Source organism: Neoarius graeffei, chromosome 27 (assembly GCF_027579695.1).
Source record: "Neoarius graeffei isolate fNeoGra1 chromosome 27, fNeoGra1.pri, whole genome shotgun sequence".
NCBI lineage: Eukaryota > Metazoa > Chordata > Actinopteri > Siluriformes > Ariidae > Neoarius > Neoarius graeffei.
This window is the reverse complement of record NC_083595.1, coordinates 4,387,168-4,398,836: the sequence shown is the minus strand read 5'-3', so window position 1 is coordinate 4,398,836 and position 11,669 is coordinate 4,387,168. Positions and strand designations below refer to the sequence as shown.

The window sequence follows — 11,669 nt, the reverse complement described above, 5'->3', positions numbered from 1 at the left end:
ATTAATAATATATTTTTACCTATTTAAAGTCTTTTCAATTTTAATTTAATTCAATTATTGATTTTGTTGCGGTTAATAATGACGAAAAAAATTCTGAATGGGGGACACATTAAGCCCCACCCACCGGCTACTTCCGTGATTGTGTTTGTTCCCGTTTGAAGCCCCGCCCACATGATAGTTGATTGGTTGAGTAGCATGCACACAGGTGAACTTTGAATTTTTGGCAAGTACACCGGAAATGCCTGAACAGGAAGAAGAATGAATGAACTACAGAGTTGAAACATCTTAAAAATATTTATTTACGATAACAATACACTTTCGAAGAAGCCTTTATTTGTCACATGCACACTCAAGCACAGTGAAATTCTTCCTCTGCTACAGCACCCAGGGAGCAATTGGGGGTTCGGGCTCTTGCTCAAGGGCACTTCAGCCCAAGGCCGCCCCCAGTTAACCTAACCTGCACGTCTTTGGACTGTGGGAGAAACCGGAGCACCCGGAGGAAACCCACGAAGACACGGGGAGAACATGCAAACTCCACACAGAAAGGCCCCCCATCAGCCACTGGGCTTGAACCTAGAACCTTCTTGCTGTGAGGCGACAGAGCTAACCACTACACCACCGTGCCACCCACTTATTATTTATAACAGATTACACACAGATAAATAGGTCAATAAGCAAACAAATCTCATCTCATTTCACGACAAACATCACAACTTTATTATAATATGCATTATAAATTTAATCTCATTTCATATAATTATATGAATATATTTTTTTAAGAAATATTTCATGCAGAATGTAAGGTAGGCCTGAGTCAGTTAGATATGAGGGACTACAGCATTCCCAACTGATCCTGAATGGGAACTGAACATTTCTAGGGTTTTATTGCTGTCCAAGAACTGAAATATGCAAAAAAAAAAAAATTATAGAATTATATTTTTGCCAGCGTTGCTTTGAGGTTTGGTGTTTAACCAGTTCATATTAACGCAACAAATTTCTCCCCTAACTCCTCTCAGCTCGGTTAAATCCCATCACCACTCTGAGAATCAGCGTCGACTGCACTGCAGACTTCAGGACCAGAAACTTCCCAAAAAGCCACTGTGGGCTGATGCAGTTTCCATTTGAAGCCTAACATATAAAACAAAACAAAAAACATTTTATTTGCTAAATGTTTTTGCTAAGGTTTTATTGCTCCAACTCCTCCATCTGTCCATGGCAGCTGATCTCACTTTATTCAATTTACACTTGAAGCAAGAAAGCAAGCTAGTTAGCAAGAAAAGATTCAAACTGCCCAAATGACTCAAATGTGCCAGGGAAGCTGTTTGGGAAATGCGAACTTGGTTTCACCTTTGGGAATTAATAAAAGTATATTTAAGAAATTAAAGTAAACATTTCAAATGTTAATGCAGCAGAAAGAGGTTTTTGCAGATCTGTCCTGCACTGACGTACATTTTTTCATGTTAATATTTATAGCCAGAGTTTGCAGTATTTGTTGATGTAAAATGTGAAAACTCCCAGTCCTGCGTGTTCCTTCTCAGTTCTGTGATTCACACGAGATCTCGCTGGCCTCCGTCCAGTGCTTCCCTTTATTTGTTTTCTTCTTCTTTTTCTCAGCCATGATGATGGCCGCTATGACAGTGATCATCACGGTGATGGTGATGATGAGTACGGTGACCGTTTCAGCGAAGCACAGCTCGTTGTCGACATCCTGCAGCAGGTAACCACGCAGCTCCTCGGGCAGATAGCAGCTCAGGTTGCTGTAGTCGTCCAGCTGCAGTCTGTGGACACTGTGAACTTTCCGAAAAACCCGCTGCAAATCGCAATCGCAGGTCCAAGGGTTCCTGTAGAGGTGAATATGTGTGCTGCGCGTGTCCAGGCTGAGGAACGCCTTAAATTCCACCTGTGTTAGATTATTATAGGTTAAATTAAGCAAGGCGAGATTCATTAGAGGAGAAAAGATGCCGACTTCGAGGTGGTGAAGCTTGTTATTGCTCAGCCCAAGCTCCTCCAGGTTCCTCGTCATGGAGAAAACCCTTTTTTTAAGAGTGCTGATCTTATTGTGATCCAAGTACATACGGCGTAAAGTGCGAAGAGAGCTAAACGCCTTCACGTGGATGTGGCTGATGGAGTTGTGGCACAGGTCAAGCTTCCAGATGGCATCGAGGTGTGAGAAATCGTGTTCATTTAGGTTCGAGAGCTGGTTCTCCCCCAAAGAGAGCTCTCGCAGAGAAATCAAACCCAAGGAGAACCCTACTGAGAGGACGGAAATACGATTGCGGCTCAGGTCCAGTCTCAGGAGGAACTCGAGAGGCTTGAAGGCGCCATCACTCAAGTTGCTGATCCTGTTGTCATTCAGGAGCAGCGTGTGGAGACGGCGGACATCCTGAAAAGCCTGGTTCCTGATGAAGACCAAGTGATTGAACGACAGATCGAGGTGTTCCATGTAAGGAGGGATGATGGAGGGCAGATCGGTGAGATTAGCATTGGCACAGGAGGTGAATTTGAACTCCAGGTGGCATGTGCAGCGTGTGGGGCAGGTGACAGTGATGTTAGAGGATGTGGACTGTGACATCAGTGTCAACACCAACAACAACAGCAGCACAGACATCCTGCTAAAACACACACACACACACACACACACACATATTTAATGTCTTAATGATATGTACAATATCATTATGTACAAATACATTGTACCTCGCCGATATGTACAATACAGAAAAGAGCAATAAAGACAATAAACAAAACAGGATACAGAGATCACACAAACCCACTATTCATAAAATCACACATGTTGAAATTTATGGATCTGGTCAAATTCAGAACAGCACAAATAATTACAAAGCAAGAAATAATCTATTGCCGAAAAATATACAAGGAATGTTTAGTGAGAGAGAGGGGGGATATAATCTAAGGGGAGACCTAATTTTTAAAAAACCAAAAGTTCGAACAAATATGAAAAGCATGTGCGTATCGAGCTGTGGGGTGACTTTATGGAACAGACTGGAGACAGAAATAAAACAAAGTGCAAATATAAATCTGTTTAAAAAAAGGTACAAAAAATATTTTTAAACAAGTATATAGAAGAGGAAGTATGTTAATGGAGGATGATGAGGGATAAATAGAATAGGGTTGATTGTTATATTAGAACTAGCTTAGTATATGGTATATAATTATTTATGGGGATAGATATCTTCATATTTACTGGGATAAGTATGTAGTAGATATTTTTTTGTAATTATATATTTATATAGATATTTATGAAGTGTATGTGTTTGTATGTATATGTGTGTATGTATGTATATATATATGTATGTATATGTGTATGTATATATATGTATATATGTGTGTATGTATGTGTATGTATATATATATATATATATATATATATATATATATATTATATATATATGTATGTATGTGTGTATATATATATATATATATATATATATATATATATATGTGTGTATATGTATGTATGTATGTATATGTGTATATATGTATATGGATATGGTATGTAGTATATATTTATTTTTGTAATTATAAATTTATATGGATAATCATGAAGTGTATATATGGTATATATTTTTATAGGTGTATTAATGTAGTTTGGATTTCGGGGTAGTTAAAAAGGGGTGGGAAATTAAAAAAAAAGTATTGTACTTCTTCCCACTCCTTTTTCGAACAATGTGCGGTGTATTGTAATGTATTAGCTCTTTGTTATTTTATTTATTCTTTTTTTGTCACTTTTTTCATTTTCTTTCTTTTGTATGTACAAATAATTACATACATTTTTATACATGTTCGAAATAAATAAATTTATTCATATTCATATTCATCTCATCTCATTATCTCTAGCCGCTTTATCCTTCTACAGGGTCGCAGGCAAGCTGGAGCCTATCCCAGCTGACTACGGGCGAAAGGCGGGGCACACCCTGGACAAGTCGCCAGGTCATCACAGGGCTGACACATAGACACAGACAACCATTCACACTCACATTCACACCTACGCTCAATTTAGAGTCACCAGTTAACCTAACCTGCATGTCTTTGGACTGTGGGGGAAACCGGAGCACCCGGAGGAAACCCACACGGACACGGGGAGAACATGCAAACTCCGCACAGAAAGGCCCTCGCCGGCCCCGGGGCTCGAACCCGGACCTTCTTGCTGTGAGGCGACAGCGCTAACCACTACACCACCGTGCCGCCTCAGTTCATGTTTATTAATATTAATAATGTTCTGTACAATGAACAGCATTTGGATGTAAAAAGACAGAACAGTACAGTGAGCTGGAGAAAGAGTTAAACGTCGTGTGGTATACCGGATTACAGACAGTACAATGTGTACCCGTGTGTATGTGTGGGGGGGCCACACGAGGAGAGATGTTATTGTCCAGGGGCAGCTGTTGGTTGAGCAAAAAAAAAAAAAGCCAGAGCTCAAGTTCGTTAATATTTTAGGTAGCGCCTGGAGTGATGATAGACAGACAAAGAGAGAGAGATTAAGATAAGGTAGCTCATGGTCTCAACGCATAAATTAAAAAATATATATTTTTAAAGCGAAAATACAGCCAAAAAAAATCAAAATCTCACCAAACTGTCTACAACATCACACATTTATTTCAGAGCACATAATTAACACCATTTTCAGATCTCATGTCATGCAAATCACTTCCAATGTACAAGCTCCGCCTTCCGATTTTAGGCCACACCCCCTGCTCGAGTCTGCTGTTCAGGGAGTGACATCAAACTTCACAGTTTCCACTGTGACTGTTTTCCTCTCTGTAAATTTGTCCTTTTGTCCACGTTTATGAGAAACAGTGTGTCACACAGAGCCAGCAAATCTGTCTGAGATCTGAACAGCTCCACCGAGCCGACAGACGAGACACACATTTCACAGAGTGCGACATGCTAAACTGGAGGATATACGTTTTTATTACTGTTAGCTAAATGTAAGATACTGAAAACACCAACAAAACATTTTCATTCTGCGTTAAGTCAAGGCGTCCCTCAGGGCCCGGTACTCAGACCGCTCCTTTTCACTGCGTGACCACTTGTTTTTGCTCGTGTTATCCGCCATCACATTACAGATTCATCTGAAACTTCATAGCGCAAAGTGTTTAAGGGGTTAAAGGAAAAAAAAAAGACAAATAACAACCATAAATTTCCACTGAGTGGGCGGCACGGTGGTGTAGTGGTTAGCGCTGTCGCCTCACAGCAAGAAGGTCCTGGGTTCGAGCCCTGGGGCCGGCGAGGGCCTTTCTGTGTGGAGTTTGCATGTTCTCCCCATGTATGCGTGGGTTTCCTCCGGGTGCTCCGGTTTCCCCCACAGTCCAAAGACATGCAGGTTAGGTTAACTGGTGACTCTAAATTGAGTGTAGGTGTGAATGTGAGTGTGAATGGTTGTCTGTGTCTATGTGTCAGCCCTGTGATGACCTGGCGACTTGTCCAGGGTGTACCCCGCCTTTCGCCCGTAGTCAGCTGGGATAGGATCCAGCTTGCCTGCGACCCTGTAGAAGGATAAAGCGGCTACAGATAATGAGATGAGATGAGAAATTTCCACTGAACAGATCCACAACACTGACTGATGAGACGCCACTGTGGGGGACAGATTTAGCACATCATGCTAATCTGAAAGCTACACGCTTCTACTGACTTTTACACACAGAGCTCAAGTATGAACAGGACATCATGGATGTTTAATTTTTGTTTCTTTAATGCACTTTGATGCGGATTTAAACATTTAAAAAAAAAAAAAAAAAAAAAAAATATATATATATATATATATATATATATATATATACTGTATATATAAAACACCACACACTTCCAGGGTCAATTCCTCTTAAAATAAAACAAACAAACAAACAAACAAAAAAGGCTTTAAAACACTTAAACATCAAAAGGTGTTTTTTAAATTAATTTTTGCAACTTGTAGCGTTTTACAGTGTTTGTTGGCATTCTTAATAATAATAATAATAATAATAATAATAATAATAATAACTTAGTGATTATTTTATTGTGACGTCAGATCCCAGCTCTGATAAATAATGTAGAAGAGTCGAGTGGAGCTCACTGTGTCAGTCACACACTCACTCCTCTCTCTCACTTCCTCCCAAATTAAACCCGACATTTATCTCTCTCTCCTCATCACCTCAGCTAACCGGAAGTGGGAGTTTAGGTTGCTTACCTCGCGCTCTCTCCGGGATGCTCTCGGACGCCGCAGACACCGCGCGCTCTCTTCCGCCGTCGCATCTCTGCCTGGACCCCCTCCCCCCCATTCAGTGGGCGGAGCCCAGACACAGTCCTGATCCAATCACCATGACCTGGATTGATGAATGGAGATGAAAAGCGCCGCTTCGGCTCGTGAACGCGTCTCACCTGCGGCACACCTGAGCACGTGATGCAACTAAAACTCCATCCAGCCATCATCCGTAACCGCTTCTCCTGTGCAGGCGAGCTGGAGATGATCTGGACACACCCTGGACACGTCTCCAGGTCATCACAGGGCTGACACATAGACACAGACAACCATTCACACTCACATTCACACCTACGCTCAATTTAGAGTCACCAGTTAACCTAACCTGCATGTCTTTGGACTGTGGGGGAAACCGGAGCACCCGGAGGAAACCCACGCATACATGGGGAGAACATGCAAACTCCGCACAGAAAGGCCCTCGCCGGCCACGGGGCTCGAACCCGGACCTTCTTGCTGTGAGGCGACAGTGCTGACCACTACACCACCTAGAAACAGCAGTGACAAATGAAAATAGAAAGCTTTTAGTTATTAATAATATTGTCCGTAAATAAATGGAGTATTTAAAAGTAGCTCGTAATTAATGTAATTTAAAAATAGACTATATCAAAAGTTTAATTATTAGTAATATTCTCCGTAAATAAATGCAGTATTTGTAGGATTTACTTTGACATTGCAAGTTATAAAATATAATTTTTGAAGTTTTTAGTTGATGATGAGGAGTTATAAGCGCATTGTGATCTATCTATCTATCTATCTATCTATCTATCTATCTATGAGTTTGACTGATGAATACAGGGTTGTTTTTTAGATCTGCACTGTGCAGTTCATTACCTGACCAGCAGGAGGAGACAAAGATAACTCTAAACCTGCGTCACAACATTTTATACCATAATTGTCCTCGTTTTTTTTCCCCTTCAAGACTTACATTACAATGATAGAATACATTAGTTAATGATATTGTATTTTCAAAATCTTAAAAATAAACACAACATTGCAAACAGAATGAAATATTCAGTAGAAACAGAATTAAAATGTGAATGAAAAATGAAAGTTCACTTTAATCATGATTGAGTAAAAACAGTGTTAAACACAGAGCTGCTGCACTGAGCCACATCCAGAACAACACCTTTCATTCCTCCAGGATGGACCGGAACCTTCAACTTACACCACGAGGGAAGAGTGCTTAATTCACTGGGTCTTGGGTCCAGCCAGAATTCAGACACCACTATACACTACACACCGCTACAGTGGCCCCCAAACTACGGCCCGCAGGCCGGATACGGCCCGCCTCCACATTTTGCCCGGCCCCCTGAACAATACTAGAGATGCATTATGATTTTTTTTTTCAGTCTGGCCACGTGATCGCGACTTGTACATGCATAGAACGTAACATTCTATTCCACCCTTCTGCAGTCTGTGCCATATCTGAAACCCCTCCATCAAAAAAAAAAAAATCCTGGACACACCACGGTCAAATAACACAGAATAATGGCGAAAAGATTAGGTAAGAGAAAAATAGATTCAGAATGCAGGGTATTTAACCTGCAGTGGACAAACGATTATTTTTTTTTGTTCAATGCAAAGAAAAGGCTGTTTGTCTCATCTGTCAAGAGACAGTGGCTGTATTCAAAGAATACAATCTGCGCCGACACTATGAATCCCGTCACAAAGACAAGTATGATAGCTTGCAAGGCCAAATGCGAGCAGACAAACTCTCAAAGCTAAAACCTATACTGTTAGCTCAGCAGAATACATTTGTACGCCAAGCTCAGCTGAACCAGTCGTCTGTTCGAGCGAGCTTTCGGGTTGCTCAACTGATAGCTAGCAGCGGTAAACCTTTCACTGATGGAGAATTTGTCAAGAAATGTTTGAATGCTGTTGCGGCGCGGTGGTGTAGTGGTTAGCGCTGTCGCCTCACAGCAAGAAGGTCTGGGTTCGAGCCCTGTGGCCGGCGAGGGCCTTTCTGTGCGGAGTTTGCATGTTGTCCGCGTGGGTTTCCTCCGGGTGCTCTGGTTTCCTCCACAGTCCAAAGACATGCAGGTTAGGTTAACTGGTGACTCTAAATTGACCGTAGGTGTGAATGGGATAGGCTCCAGCTTGCCTGCGACCCTGTAGAAGGATAAAGCGGCTAGAGATAATGAGATGAGATGTTTGAATGCTGTTGTGGAGGAGGTGTGTCCCGAGAAGAAATATGTCTTTAATGCAATCACAAGACGCATTGAAGAACTCGGGGGTAATGTATATGCCCAGCTGCAGCAGAAGACGAAAGAATATGACTTTTTTTCATTAGCACTGGATGAGAGCACGGATGTGCACGACACAGCGCAGCTGCTAATTTTTATTCGTGGCGTTAGCGCAAACTTTGAAATGTGCGAGGATCTGGCAGCCCTCCAAAGTCTCGAAGGGACTACGACGGGGGAGGATATTTTTGGCAAAGTATGCCAAACCATGGAAGACTTGAACCTGGACTGGTCAAAGCTTGTTAGCATCACGACTGACGGAGCTCCTAGTATGGTGGGCGCGTCTCGGGGTCTGATCGGGCTCGTGAACCGGGAGATGGAAGAACGGGGTCTTACCGCCCCGCTACAAGTCCACTGCCTAATTCACCAGCAAGCACTGTGCTGCAAAGTGTTGAAGTGGGATTCTGTCATGAAGGTTGATGCATAAACTTCATCAGGGCAAAGGGACTTAAACACAGGCAGTTCCAACAATTCCTGTCTGAACTGGAGTCTGCGCATGGCGATGTGCTTTACTACACAGAGGTCAGATGGTTGAGCCGCGGCAGAGTTTTGAGGCGTTTTTACGAGCTGCTACCTGAGATAAACGCATTTCTTCATTCAAAAGACAAAACGGTCCCCGAGCTGATCGACCCAGAATGGAAATGGCACCTAGCATTTTTAACAGACATTACAGAAATACTGAACAGCCTTAACTTGCAGCTACAAGGCCAAGGGAAACTAATCTGCGACATGTATTCCCACATAAAAGCAATTGAGGTGAAACTAGCGCTGCTTTTGGATCAAGTGAAAAACAACTTCATCCATCTTCCTGCTACCCAAAACCTCTCTGCAGAGAACCCAGAGGTCCCGTTCCCAGCTGAAAAGTGTGTGGAAGCACTGGAAATGCTGAAGGCGGAGTTCGGTGTGCGATTCCCTGAACTACATGTTAATGCAAAAGATATCCGCCTTTTCCAGAACCCCTTTGTTTCCGACATTGATGAAGCCCAGCCTTCTTATCAGTTTCAGTTGGCCGAGTTACAGAACTGTGATGCCCTGAAAGATTCATTCAAGCCCAACAGTCTCATTGACTTCTATGCCGCCCTCCCAAACAACACGTACCCAACGCAATGAAGATGTCCACAGTTTTTGGCAGCACGTATATCTGTGAGCAAACCTTTTCACGCATGAACCACCTGAAAACTCCGATGAGATCAAGATTGACAGATGAACATCTCCATCAGTGTTTGAGACTTGCTGTGACTAAAATGGAACCTGACATTGAACTTCTCACCAGCCAGATGCAGGCCCACAGTTCACACTGATGAACATATATAGGTAAGCTTACTTTTCTGACTTGAACGAGCCATTCTGAGTACAAACAAATATAATCATAATGAAATCTACTGAGATAAAATCCGATCTACAACCATACTGGTAGTGAAATGTATTGTGTTGGTAGGTGTTGGTATCAGTTCGGTTTCATAGCCTGCTTGCTTTCTGGTTTTCAGAGTGAAGTTGATGAGAGAGAGCTGCAAACAGTTGTGTCTACAAGAAAGTTAATGTTCCATGGTCTTTTTTTCTGTGAAAAACTTGAAAAGGGTTATTTGGTTATTATTTATTTCATAAATAGTGTTATTTATTTCATTAATAATGTTATTATTTATTTTCTGATTTTTTTTCCTGTCAAGATCCCAGAAAGGGTTAATTTTTGGTTATGTGTGGCTTTCTGGAAAACAATAAATGTTTACGTTTAGACACCTCTGCGATCGTCACACTTTTTGTTACAAACTGGCCCCGGCCCGCCGTCAGAGAAGGGAAAAGTTATTTGGCCCTCACAGGAAAAAGTTTGGGGACCCGTGCTATATACTATACACGACACAGAATACACCACACACTATACACTATTCACTACACACCACATGCTATTCACTATACACCACACACACTATACACCACACACTATACACCACACACTAATCACTTTTCACTACACACCACACACTATACACCACACACTAATCATTACACACTATACACTACACACACTATACACCACACACTATTCACTACACACCACATGCTATTCACTATACACCACACACTATACACCACACACTAATCACTTTTCACTACACACTATACACTACACACACTATACACCACACACTATACACCACACACTATACACCACACACTATACACCACACACTATACACTATTCACTACACACCACATGCTATTCACTATACACCACACACACTATACACCACACACTATACACCACACACTAATCACTTTTCACTACACACTATACACTACACACACTATACACCACACACTATACACCACACACTATTCATTACACACTATACACTACACACACTATACACCACACACTATACACTATTCACTACACACCACATGCTATTCACTATACACCACACACACTATACACCACACACTATACACCACACACTAATCACTTTTCACTACACACTATACACCACACACTATACACCACACACTATTCATTACACACTATACACTACACACACTATACACCACACACTATACACTATTCACTACACACCACATGCTATTCACTATACACCACACACACTATACACCACACACTATACACCACACACTAATCACTTTTCACTACACACTATACACCACACACTATACACCACACACTATTCATTACACACTATACACTACACACACTATACACCACACACTATACACTATTCACTACACACCACATGCTATTCACTATACACCACACACTATTCATTACACACTATACACTACACACACTATACACCACACACTATACACCACACACTAATCACTTTTCACTACACACTATACACTACACACACTATACACCACACACTATACACCACACACTAATCACGTTTCACTACACACTATTCACTACACACTATTCACTATACTTGCAGAAAATAAAGTACATTATTGTAACTTGAGGGGTACAACAGCTCGTCACTGGGACAGAACCTCCTAAGGTATTTATTTGTACCTTTTTTGTACTGCTTGGGAACATATATGTACATTTTTGGCCCTAAAAAGTTACAGTAGTTACCTTGAAGTCCAATAATGAGCCCTAGAGGGTACAGTAGTGCAGATGGTACCTCGAGAAACAGAGATGGACTCCTACTGTACCC

At 41.6% G+C, this 11,669-nt stretch overlaps 1 protein-coding gene across 1 annotated transcript; it reads right to left on the bottom strand.

Annotated features, from left to right (window-relative positions):
* Positions 1–770: 770 nt before the first annotated feature.
* Positions 771–6,270, bottom strand: LOC132874821 (leucine-rich repeat-containing protein 3B). The gene is made up of 2 exons (XM_060911226.1): positions 6,188–6,270; positions 771–2,612 (listed from the first exon to the last, which is right to left on the bottom strand). Exons 1-2 carry the CDS (start codon positions 6,250–6,252, stop codon positions 1,535–1,537), a joined length of 1,143 nt encoding a protein of 380 aa, XP_060767209.1. The 5' UTR covers positions 6,253–6,270; the 3' UTR covers positions 771–1,534.
* Between the last annotated feature and the right edge of the window lie 5,399 nt (positions 6,271–11,669).